A 12,043-nucleotide genomic window follows, 5' to 3' on the forward strand; every position below is an offset into this window, starting at 1 on the left:
GGTGCGCAGGGGCCTTCTGGGAGGTGAGTAGTTAGTTTAAAAGCACTTACCTTTGCAGGAGCAGCCCTTTGGATTTCGGCGGGAACCGGAAGTTCGATCTCTGGCAAGTGCCCCCCCCCCCCCCAATAAATTCTGGTGGAGAGGAAACCCGAGACACTACACGTGTAGTGTCTCCCACCCGCCCTCCTCCTCTAACCTAATAATAAGACCCATTGGTGTAAGGTAAGTGCCATATTATATTATTATATTATTAGCATTGTGCAGGTCAAGGATTGGAGGTGGAGGAGCAGTCTCTGTCAGCGAGGGAACCTGAGAACATCTCAGAAGGTAAGCAAGTGATTTTTACTTTTATACCTGTTTTTCAAATTGTGTGTGTCGGGGGGAAACTGAAGTGACATCACAGAAAAGCTGTGACCTGAGTGGCTGGTTGGGATTCTAACCTAAATTTTTTTGAGTATTTGGGATCTAATTAAACATAATAACTTAATTATAATCTAGAGGATATCTAAGCCAGAGATCGGAGAATATTATAGTTAGCTATCGCATTTCTATTAGAAATCTAGTGCTAGGAAACAGATAGTTGACAGTAACTTTGAAATTTAAAAAAAGTATTAAAAAAAAAAAAGACAAATTTTAATTTTAATTAATTGACGCAATGTCAGTTAGAGGGGTGCTGTGCTCTGACTGTGAGATGTGGCAGGTCCGGGAGGCTTCCAGTGTCCCGGATGGCTTCATCTGCAGAAAGTGCACCCAACTGCAGCTCCTCACAGACCGCATGGTTCGGTTGGAGCAGCAATTGGATGCACTTAGGAGCATGCAGGTGGCGGAAAGCGTCATAGATCGCAGTTATGTAAGTGTGGTCACACCCAAGGTGCAGGCAGAGAAATGGGTGACCACCAGAAAGGGCAGGCAGTCAGTGCAGGAATCCCCTGTGGTTGTCCCCCTCTCGAACAGATATACCCCTTTGGATACTGTCGGGGGGGATAGCCTATCACGGGAAAACAGCAGCAGCCAGAGCAGTGGCACCACGGCTGGCTCTGATGTTCAGAAGGGAGGGTCAAAGCGCAGAAGAGTAATAGTTATAGGGGACTCTATAGTCAGGGGCACAGATAGGCGCTTCTGTGGACGTGAAAGAGACTCCAGGATGGTATGTTGCCTCCCTGGTGCCAGGGTCCAGGATGTCTCCGAACGGGTAGAGGGAATCCTGAAGGGGGAGGGCAAACAGGCAGAGGTCGTTGTACATATTGGTACTAACGACATAGGCAGGAAGGGGCATGAGGTCCTGCAGCAGGAGTTCAGGGAGCTAGGCAGAAAGTTAAAAGACAGGACCTCGAGGGTTGTAATCTCGGGATTACTCCCTGTGCCACGTGCCAGTGAGGCTAGAAATAGGAAGATAGAGCAGACAAACACGTGGCTAAACAGCTGGTGTAGGAGGGAGGGTTTCTGTTATCTGGACCACTGGGAGCTCTTCCGGGGCAGGTGTGACCTGTATAAGATGGACGGGTTGCATCTAAACCGGAGAGGCATAAATATCCTGGCCGCGAGGTTTGCTAGTGTCACACGGGAGGGTTTAAACTAGTATGGCAGGGGGGTGGGCACGGGAGCAATAGGTCAGAAGGTGAGAGCATTGAGGGAGAACTAGGGAATAGGGACAGTGTGGCTCTGAGGCAGCGCAGACGGGGAGAAGTTGCTGAACACAGCGGGTCTGGTGGCCTGAAGTGCATATGTTTTAATGCAAGGAGCATTACGGGTAAGGCAGATGAACTTAGAGCTTGGATTACTACTTGGAACTATGATGTTGTTGCCATTACAGAGACCTGGTTGAGGGAAGGGCAGGATTGGCAGCTAAACGTTCCAGGATTTAGATGTTTCAGGCGGGATAGAGGGGGATGTAAAAGGGGAGGCGGAGTTGCGCTACTTGTTCAGGAGAGTATCACAGCTATACAGCGAGAGGACACCTCAGAGGGCAGTGAGGCTATATGGGTAGAGATCAGGAATAAGAAGGGTGCAGTCACAATGTTGGGGGTATACTACAGGCCTCCCAACAGCCAGCGGGAGATAGAGGAGCAGATAGGTAGACAGATTTTGGAAAAGAGTAAAAACAACAGGGTTGTGGTGATGGGAGACTTCAACTTCCCCAATATTGACTGGGACTCACTTAGTGCCAGGGGCTTAGACGGGGCAGAGTTTGTAAGGAGCATCCAGGAGGGCTTCTTAAAACAATATGTAAACAGTCCAACTAGGGAAGGGGCGGTACTGGACCTGGTATTAGGGAATGAGCCCGGCCAGGTGGTAGATGTTTCAGTAGGGGAGCATTTCGGTAACAGTGACCACAATTCAGTAAGTTTTAAAGTACTGGTGGACAAGGATAAGAGTGGTCCGAGGATGAATGTGCTAAATTGGGGGAAGGCTAATTATAACAATATTAGGCGGGAACTGAAGAACATAGATTGGGGGCGGATGTTTGAGGGCAAATCAACATCTGACATGTGGGAGGCTTTCAAGTGTCAGTTGAAAGGAATACAGGACAGGCATGTTCCTGTGAGGAAGAAAGATAAATACGGCAATTTTCGGGAACCTTGGATGACGAGTGATATTGTAGGCCTCGTCAAAAAGAAAAAGGAGGCATTTGTCAGGGCTAAAAGGCTGGGAACAGACGAAGCCTGTGTGGCATATAAGGAAAGTAGGAAGGAACTTAAGCAAGGAGTCAGGAGGGCTAGAAGGGGTCATGAAAAGGCATTGGCAAATAGGGTTAAGGAAAATCCCAAGGCTTTTTACACTTACATAAAAAGTAAGAGGGTAGCCAGGGAAAGGGTTGGCCCACTGAAGGATAGGCAAGGGAATCTATGTGTGGAGCCAGAGGAAATGGGCGAGGTACTAAATGAATACTTTGCATCAGTATTCACCAAAGAGAAGGAATTGGTAGATGTTGAGTCTGGAGAATGGGGTGTAGATAGCCTGGGTCACATTGTGATCCAAAAAGACGAGGTGTTGGGTGTCTTAAAAAATATTAAGGTAGATAAGTCCCCAGGGCCGGATGGGATCTACCCCAGAATACTGAAGGAGGCTGGAGAGGAAATTGCTGAGGCCTTGACAGAAATCTTTGGATCCTCGCTGTCTTCAGGGGATGTCCCGGAGGACTGGAGAATAGCCAATGTTGTTCCTCTGTTTAAGAAGGGTGGCATGGATAATCCCGGGAACTACAGGCCGGTGAGCCTTACTTCAGTGGTAGGGAAATTACTGGAGAGAATTCTTCGAGACAGGATCTACTCCCATTTGGAAGCAAATGGACGTATTAGTGAGAGGCAGCACGGTTTTGTGAAGGGGAGGTCGTGTCTCACTAACTTGATAGAGTTTTTCGAGGAGGTCACTAAGATGATTGATGCAGGTAGGGCAGTAGATGTTGTCTATATGGACTTCAGTAAGGCCTTTGACAAGGTCCCTCATGGTAGACTAGTACAAAAGGTGAAGTCACACGGGATCAGGGGTGAACTGGCAAGGTGGATACAGAACTGGCTAGGCCATAGAAGGCAGAGGGTAGCAATGGAGGGATGCTTTTCTAATTGGAGGGCTGTGACCAGTGGTGTTCCACAGGGATCAGTGCTGGGACCTTTGCTCTTTGTAGTATATATAAATGATTTGGAGGAAAATGTAACTGGTCTGATTAGTAAGTTTGCAGACGACACAAAGGTTGGTGGAATTGCGGATAGCGATGAGGACTGTCTGAGGATACAGCAGGATTTAGATTGTCTGGAGACTTGGGCGGAGAGATGGCAGATGGAGTTTAACCTGGACAAATGTGAGGTAATGCATTTTGGAAGGGCTAATGCAGGTAGGGAATATACAGTGAATGGTAGAACCCTCAAGAGTATTGAAAGTCAAAGAGATCTAGGAGTACAGGTCCACAGATCACTGAAAGGGGCTACACAGGTGGAGAAGGTAGTCAAGAAGGCATACGGCATGCTTGCCTTCATTGGCCGGGGCATTGAGTATAAGAATTGGCAAGTCATGTTGCAGCTGTATAGAACCTTAGTTAGGCCACACTTGGAGTATAGTGTTCAATTCTGGTCGCCACACTACCAGAAGGATGTGGAGGCTTTAGAGAGGGTGCAGAAGAGATTTACCAGAATGTTGCCTGGTATGGAGGGCATAAGCTATGAGGAGCGATTGAATAAACTCGGTTTGTTCTCACTGGAACGAAGGAGGTTGAGGGGCGACCTGATAGAGGTATACAAAATTATGAGGGGCATAGACAGAGTGGATAGTCAGAGGCTTTTCCCCAGGGTAGAGGGGTCAATTACTAGGGGTCATAGGTTTAAGGTGAGAGGGGCAAAGTTTAGAGTAGATGTACGAGGCAAGTTTTTTACGCAGAGGGTGGTGGGTGCCTGGAACTCACTACCGGAGGAGGTAGTGGAGGCAGGGACGATAGGGACATTTAAGGGGCATCTTGACAAATATATGAATAGGATGGGAATAGAAGGATACGGACCCAGGAAGTGTAGAAGATTGTAGTTTAGTCGGGCAGTATGGTCGGCACGGGCTTGGAGGGCCGAAGGGCCTGTTCCTGTGCTGTACATTTCTTTGTTCTTTGTTTGTTCTTTGTACACAATTCTGGAAGGTGAAGCAATGATGTTTCATCAGCAACTGGGCACTGGCAGATGTTTAATATGAAACTCTTACTTCGACAGTGACAAAGATTTCTTCCAGATGATTAACAAATGTCTCCATCTGAATCAGTTGTTGCTCCAACTTGTTCACATTGTTCCGACATTCAAGCTGAAAAATGAGATATAAACTGAAGTGAGTCTGGTGGAGAACCATCACCTGTCACTCATAGAATTGTACAGCATCGAGGAAACCATTCAGCCCTTTGAGTCTGTGCTGTGACACTGTTAAAAAAACAATCTTCCTCCACTCTTTCCCATGAGCCAGCATTGAAGGTGATTATTAAATCACCGGGGAAGGAACCATACCGCCAAATCCACCCACTTATTGGATGAAGAAAATATTCTCGGGTGGCATTTTTTGCGAATTACCTTAAATCCTCTGCTTATCAACTTGTCAACAAGGGGAAACTCAATCTAAGCCCTGCGCCGTGTTAAACATCTCAATCAAATTCCCATTCTCTGCTCTATGGAGAACATTTCCAGTTCCTCCACTCTATCCACGTTCCTGTATTCCCATATCTCTGCAACCATTTGAATAAATATTTTGTGTCCATTCCAAAGCTTTCACATCCTTCTTAAGAGTATGGTGCTCAGAATTGGAAGCAGAAAATTGGCTCCGTATCGATCCGGAGTGGAGAGGAAATTATTTTGTTTTCATTGTTCAGTTACAATTGGATACATGGGTCAGAGGCATTCTGGGAGATCCCCCCATTGAACAGCAACTGAACTGGACCCCCGCTGAATCCTCCTCTATCAATATCCTGGGGGTTAACATTGATCAGAAACTGAACTGGACGAGCCATATTAATACTGTGGCTACCAGATCAGGACAGAGACTAGGAATCCCACAATGAATAACTCACCTCCTGCCCCCCCCCCCCCCCCGCCCCCCCACCCGCACCAAAGCCTGTCCACCATCTACAAGGCACAAGTCAGGAGTGTAACGAACACTCTCCACTTGCCAAGAAGCTCAACACCATCCAGGACAAAGCAGCCCAGTTGATTGGCCTGGGGAGAGGGGGGTGGGGGGGCAGCCTGGGGGGGAGGAGAGGGGGGGGGGGCGGTGGCCTGGGGGGAACACCCCTAGGACCATGGTGCTATGTTCCCAGTGGGCTGCGGCAATGGTGGTCTGTGCTCATCCACCCCAACCCCGCGCCCCACCTCCTAGCCACGCTGGGCTACTCCCCCCTGCCCTGGCAGAAGCCCCCGGCCAGCGGCAACTCTCAGTGCACTATAGCGATGTTGGACACTGTCTGTACCCCCTCCCACACCCTCAGCAGCCACGTCGCTGTGTCCTGGTTTGAAATATCACGAGCGAACCTCGCCATTGGCACTTCCTCCTGGTGGAGGCGGAGCATTGCGGGGGGCCCGGAAATTGCCGGGTCGGGCCCGTGAATGGCAGGCCAACGGCCCTCACTGTGCCATTTCCCTGCCCACGCCGGCAGCGGAGTAGAACGCATTCATGCCGCTGTCGAGGCAGCGGAACATGGCATTACGTTTGGTCCCCAGTGCCGGACACAATTCTTGGCTGACGCCGAATTCTCCGCCCAATCATGTTTCACGATTCAGGCGTCGACCGTCAGAGAATCCCGCCCACTGACCAATTGAAGATCATATTCAGTTTTTGTCTCCATACCTTAGCAGCCTCTGCAGCCAATGGGAGCGGCGCCACTCGATGGTGCCTATGGGATCCAAACAGCTTTTCGAAAGCAGGGATTGGGATCTGGCAGGACTGGCAGTAAACATCAGGAATTGTGTCCTGAGAAATCTCCTGGCTGTCCAGTTCAGACTCCGTTTCTCTGGAAGGTTCCATGGTCAGTGCAGTTGGGTGATGTGCTGTCTGAGCTGACTCCGACTCCTGCTCCATTCTGTCTGAGATGGGACTCAATAGCCGGTCGCTGGATTGACTGGTGGTCTCGGAACCGTCCACAATCTGCTGGAAGGGATCAAATTGCTTCCCCGGGAGGAAATTGGAAAAATCCATCAAGTTCCCACCAGTTGCAAACTCTCCCTTTGGGAATTGCAAATCGGCGTGGTCAAGTGCAGAGATGGGTAAACTCTCGGGATGAATGTTCACACCGGGATCCCGCCCTCCAGATCTTTGGACCTGGCTTGCTGCTGCTTTCTCGGTGAAGATCTGCGGCCGTTGCCCGGGTTCACACAGATCACTGTGATCGAACTGGAATCCAGCAGCTTCCAGCTGACCCTCATCGCTCAGCTCTCTCTCTCCCTGAGGCACCAAAATCCCTTCACCGGGGGCTTTCTCAGGGGTTTGGGGGTCTTCAGGATCCGCTTCCTCTGGGATCACTGGATCGACCGGGAGCAGCTGCTCCTCCATCATCAACTTCACCCCAACCTGCCAAAACCCAACAGAGAAAAACAGGTGAAGACTGGCTTCCCACGGACATTCGGAATACATCGAGCAACTTCAGCTCGGATTATTCCAAACATTTAGAATTTGTAACTAAAGGTATTCTTCTGTGGATCGATAGAGGAATGTGAATGAGTGAGTGTCAGAGCGAGTGTGAGAGCGAGTGTGAGTGAGTGAGTATGAGTTTGTGTGCGAGAGTGAGTTTGTGAGTTACCGAGTGTGAGTGTGTGTGTCAGAGCACGTTTGTGAATGACTGAGTGTGAATTTGAGTTTGACAGCGAGAGCGGGTGTGAGAGCGAGTGTGAGTTTGTCTGAGAGTGAGTTTGTGAGTTACTGAATGTGTGTGAGTGAGTGCGGGTGTGAGAGCGAATGTGAGTGAATGAGAGTGAGAGCGAGTGTGAGAGCAATTGTGTGAGAGCAAGTATGTGTGAGAGCGAGTGTGAATTTGTGCCTGAGAGTGAGTTTGTGAGAGTGAGTTTGTGAGTTACTGAGTGTGAGTGTGTATGTGGGTGAGGGAGGGTGTGAGAGCAAGTGTGAGTTTGTGAGTGAGTGAGTTTGTAAGTAACTGAGTGTGATTGTGTGTGTCAGAGCAAGTTTGTGATTGACTGAGTGGGAGTGTGTGTGAGAGTGAGTTTCTGAGAGTGCGTTTGTGAGCTACTGAGGGTGAGTGAGAGCGGGTGTGAGTGAGCAAGTGTGAGTGAGCAAGTGCGAGTGAGTGAGTTTGAGAGCGAGTGTGTGTGAGAGCGAGTGTGTGTGAGAGCATGTCTGAGAGTGAGTTTGTGAGAGTGAGTTTGTGAGTTACTGAGTGTGAGTGAGAATGGGTGTGAGAGCAGTTGTGAGGGATCGAGTGTGAGTGAGTGAGTTTGAGAGCGAGTGTGTATGAGAGCGAGTGTGTGTGAGAGCACGTCTGACAGTGAGTTTGTGAGAGTGAGTTTGTGAGTTACTGAGTGTGAGTGTGTGTGTCAGAGAAGTTTGTGAATGACTGAGTATGATTGTGTGAGTGAGTGTGAGAGGGAGTGTGAGAGGGAGAGTGTGAGTTACTAAGTGTGAGTTAGTGAGTGTGAGAGGGAGTGTGTGAGTTACTAAGTGTGAGTGTGTGTGAATGTGAGAGCGATTGTGTGAGTTACTGTGTGTGTCTGTGTAAGTGTGAGAGCGTGTTTGTAAGTTACTGAGTGTGAGTGTGTGTGTGAGTGAGTGTGAGAGCGAGTTTATGAGTTACTGAGTGAGTATGTGTGAGGGAGTTTGTGAGTTACTGAGTGTGAGTGTGTGTGAGTGAGTGTGAGAGCGAGTTTGTAAGTTACTGAGTGTGAGTGTGTGTGTGAGTGAGTGTGAGAGTGAGTGTGTGAGTTACTGAGTGAGAGAGCGAGTGTGTGAGTTACTGTGTGAGTTAGTGAGTGTGAGTTACTAAGTGTGAGTATGTGTGAGTAAGTGTGAGAGGGAGTGTGTGAGTTACTGAGTGTGAGTGTGTGTGAGTGTGTGTGAGAGCGAGTTTGTGAGTTACTGAGTGTGAGTGTGTGTGAGTGAGTGTGAGAGCGAGTTATTGAGTGTGTGTGAGTGAGTGTGAGAGGGAGTTTGTGAGTTACTGAGTGAGTTAGTGAGTGTGAGAGGGAGTGTGTGAGTTACTGGGTGAGTGTGTGTGAGAGCGAGTTTGTGAGTTACTGAGTGAGTTAGTGAGTGTGAGAGGGAGTGTGTGAGATACTAAGTGTGAGTGTGTGTGAGTAAGTGTGAGAGGGAGTGTGTGAGTTACTGAGTGTGTGTGAGTGAGTGTGAGGCGATTGTGTGAGTTACTGAGTGAGTGTGTGAGTGTGAGAGCGAGTGTGTGAGTTACTGAGTGTGAGAGGGAGTGTGTGTGTGAGTGAGTGACTATGTGTGAGTGAGTGTGAGAGCGTGTGAGTTACTGTGTGAGTTAGTGAGTGTGAGAGGGAGTGTGTGAGTTACTAAGTATGAGTGTGTGTGAGGAAGTGTGAGAGGGAGTGTGTGAGTTACTGAGTGTGTGTGAGTGAGTGTGAGAGCGATTGAGTGAGTTACTGAGTGAGTGTGTGTGAGTGAGTGTGAGAGCGAGTGTGTGAGTTAGTGAGTGTGAGAGTAAGTGTGAGAGGGAGTGTGTGAGTTACTGAGTGTGTGTGTGAGTGTGAGAGGGATTTGGTGAGTTACTGAGTGAGCGTGTGTGAGTAAGTGTGAGAGTTACTGAAATGAAAATCGCGTATTGTCACAAGTAGGCTTCAATGAAGTTGCTGTGAAAAGCCCCTAGTCACCACATTCCGGCGCCTGTTCGGGGAGGCCGGTACGGGAATTGAACCGTGCTGCTGGCCTGCCTTGGTCTGCTTTAAAAGCCAGCGATTTAGCCCAGTGAGCTAAACCAGCCCCTGCTGGGTGAGTGTGTGTGAGTGAGTGTGAGAGCGTGTTTGTGAGTTACTGAGTGACTGTGTGTGAGTGAGTGTGAGAGCGTGTTTGTGGGTTACTGGGTGAGAGCGTGTGAGTGAGTGTGAGAGTGAGTGTGTGAGTTACTGAGTGTGAGTGTGTGTGAGTGAGTGTGAGAGGGAGTTTGTGAGTTACTGAGTGTGTGTGAGTGTTTGTGAGAGCGAGTTTGTGAGTTACTGAGTGTGAGTGTGTGTGAGTAAGTGTTAGAGGGAGTGTGTGAGTTACTGGGTGAGTGTGTGTGTGTAAGTGTGAGAGTGTGTTTGTGAGTTACTGGGTGAGTGTGTGTGTGTAAGTGTGAGAGCGTGTTTCTGGGTTACTGGGTGAGTGCGTGTGAGTGAGTGTGAGAGTGAGTGTGTGAGTTACTGAGTGTGAGTGTGTGTGAGTGAGTGTGAGAGGGAGTTTGTGAGTTACTGAGTGTGAGATTGTGTGAGTGTTTGTGAGAGCGTGTTTGTGAGTTACTGGGTGAGTCTGTGTGAGTGAGTGTGAGAGGGAGTGTGTGAGTTACTGAGTGTGAGTGTGTGTGAGTGAAAGTGAGAGGGATTTTGTGAGTTACTGGGTGAGTGTGTGTGTGTAAGTGTGAGAGCGTGTTTGTGAGTTACTGGGTGAGTGTGTGTGTGTAAGTGTGAGAGCGTGTTTGTGAGTTACTGGGTGAGTCTGTGTGAGTGAGTGTGAGAGGGAGTGTGTGAGTTACTGAGTGTGAGTGTGTGTGAGTGACTGAGTGTGAGTATGAGAGGGAGTTTGTGAGTTACTGAGTGTGTGTGAGTGAGTGTGAGTGGGAGTGTGAGAGTTACTGGGTGAGTGAGTGTGAGAGCGTGTTTGTGAGTTACTGAGTGAGTGTGTGAGTGTGAGAGCGAGTGTGTGAGTTAGTGAGTGTGAGAGGGAGTGTGTGAGTTACTAAGTGTGAGTGTGTGTGAGTAAGTGTGAGAGGGAGTGTGTGAGTTACTGAGTGTGTGTGTGAGTGAGTGTGAGAGGGATTTGGTGAGTTACTGAGTGAGCGTGTGTGAGTAAGTGTGAGAGGGTATGTGTGAGTTACTGAAATGAAAATCGCGTATTGTCACAAGTAGGCTTCAATGAAGTTGCTGTGAAAAGCCCCTAGTCGCCACATTCAGGAGGCTGTTACGGGAATTGAACCGTGCTGCTGGCCTGCCTTGGTCTGCTTTAAAAGCCAGCGATTTAGCCCAGTGAGCTAAACCAGCCCCTGCTGGGTGAGTGTGTGTGAGTGAGTGTGAGAGCGTGTTTGTGAGTTACTGAGTGAGTGTATGTGAGTGAGTGTGAGAGCGTGTTTGTGGGTTACTGGGTGAGTGCGTGTGAGTGAGTGTGAGAGTGAGTGTGTGAGTTACTGAGTGTGAGTGTGTGTGAGAGGGAGTTTGTGAGTTACTGAGTGAGCGTGTGTGAGTAAGTGTGAGAGGGAGTGTGTGAGTTACTGGGTGAATGTGTGTGTGTAAGTGTGAGAGCGTGTTTGTGAGTTACTGGGTGAGTCTGTGTGAGTGAGTGTGAGAGGGAGTGTGTGAGTTACTGAGTGTGAGTGTGTGTGAGTGAAAGTGAGAGGGATTTTGTGAGTTACTGAGTGTGAGTGTGTGTGAGTGAGTGTGAGAGCGTGTTTGTGAGTTACTGAGTGTGTGTGAGTGTGTGTGAGAGGGAGTTTGTGAGTTACTGAGTGAGCGTGTGTGAGTAAGTGTGAGAGGGAGTGTGTGAGTTACTGGGTGAGTGTGTGTGAGTGAGTGTAAGAGGGAGTTTGTGAGTTACTGAGTGTGAGTGTGTGAGTGAGTGAGAGAGGGAGTGTGTGAGTTACTGAGTGTGAGTGTGTGTGAGTGAGTGTGAGAGGGAGTGTGTGAGCTACTGGGTGAGTGTGTGTGAGTATGAGACCATGTTTGTGAGTTACTGAGTGAGTGTGTGTGAGTGAGTGTGTGAGTTACAAAGTGTGAGTGTGTGTGAGTGTGAGAGCAAGTGTGTGAGTTACTGTGTGTTACTGAGTGAGTTTGTGTGAGTGAATGTGAGAGGGAGTGTGTGAGTTACTGAGTGTGAGTGAGTGTGTAAGTTACTGAGTGTGAGTGTGTGAGTGAGTGTGAGAGTGAGTGTGAGTGAGAGCGGGTGTGAGAGCAGGTGTGAGTGAGCAAGTGTGAGTGAGTGAGTTTGAGAGCGAGTGTGAGAGAATGTCTGAGGGTGAGTTTGTGAGAGTGAGTTTGTGAGTTACTGAGTATGTGTGTGAGTGAGAGCGGGTGTGAGAGAAAGTGTGACTTTGTGTGTGAGAGTGAGTTTGTGGGTTACTGAGTGCGAGTGAGAGCGGGTGTGAGAGCAGGTGTGAGTGAGCGAGTGTGAGTGAGTGAGTGTGTATGAGAGCGAGTGTGTGTGAGAGCATGTCTGAGAGTGAGTTACTGAGTGTGTGTGTGAGTGAGTGTGAGAGCGAGTGTGTGTGTGTGCGAGTGAGCAAGTTTGTGAGTTACTGGGTGAGTGTGTGAGTGAGTGTGATAGGGAGTGTGTGCGTTACTGAGTGTGAGAGCGAGTGTGTAAATTACTGAGTGTGTGTGAGTGAGTGTGAGAGGGAGTTTATGAGTTACTAAGTGTGTGAGTGAGTGTGAGAGGG

The 12,043-nt window shown here is 49.0% G+C and overlaps 1 protein-coding gene across 1 annotated transcript in view; it reads right to left on the reverse strand.

Annotated features, from left to right (window-relative positions):
* LOC140387345 (fibronectin type III and SPRY domain-containing protein 2) overlaps nucleotides 1-7,017 on the reverse strand; it is an 88,681-nt gene extending 81,664 nt beyond the window's left edge. The window contains exons 1-2 of the mRNA XM_072470291.1: nucleotides 6,304-7,017; nucleotides 4,681-4,776 (exon numbers count right to left, since the gene is read on the reverse strand). Of these exons, the coding sequence (XP_072326392.1) occupies nucleotides 4,681-4,776; nucleotides 6,304-7,008 (801 nt within the window). The 5' untranslated portion in view covers nucleotides 7,009-7,017. The remainder of the gene's footprint in view (nucleotides 1-4,680; nucleotides 4,777-6,303) is intronic.
* Between the last annotated feature and the right edge of the window lie 5,026 nt (nucleotides 7,018-12,043).

Source organism: Scyliorhinus torazame, chromosome 12 (genome assembly GCF_047496885.1).
Source record: "Scyliorhinus torazame isolate Kashiwa2021f chromosome 12, sScyTor2.1, whole genome shotgun sequence".
Taxonomy (NCBI): Eukaryota; Metazoa; Chordata; class Chondrichthyes; order Carcharhiniformes; family Scyliorhinidae; genus Scyliorhinus; species Scyliorhinus torazame.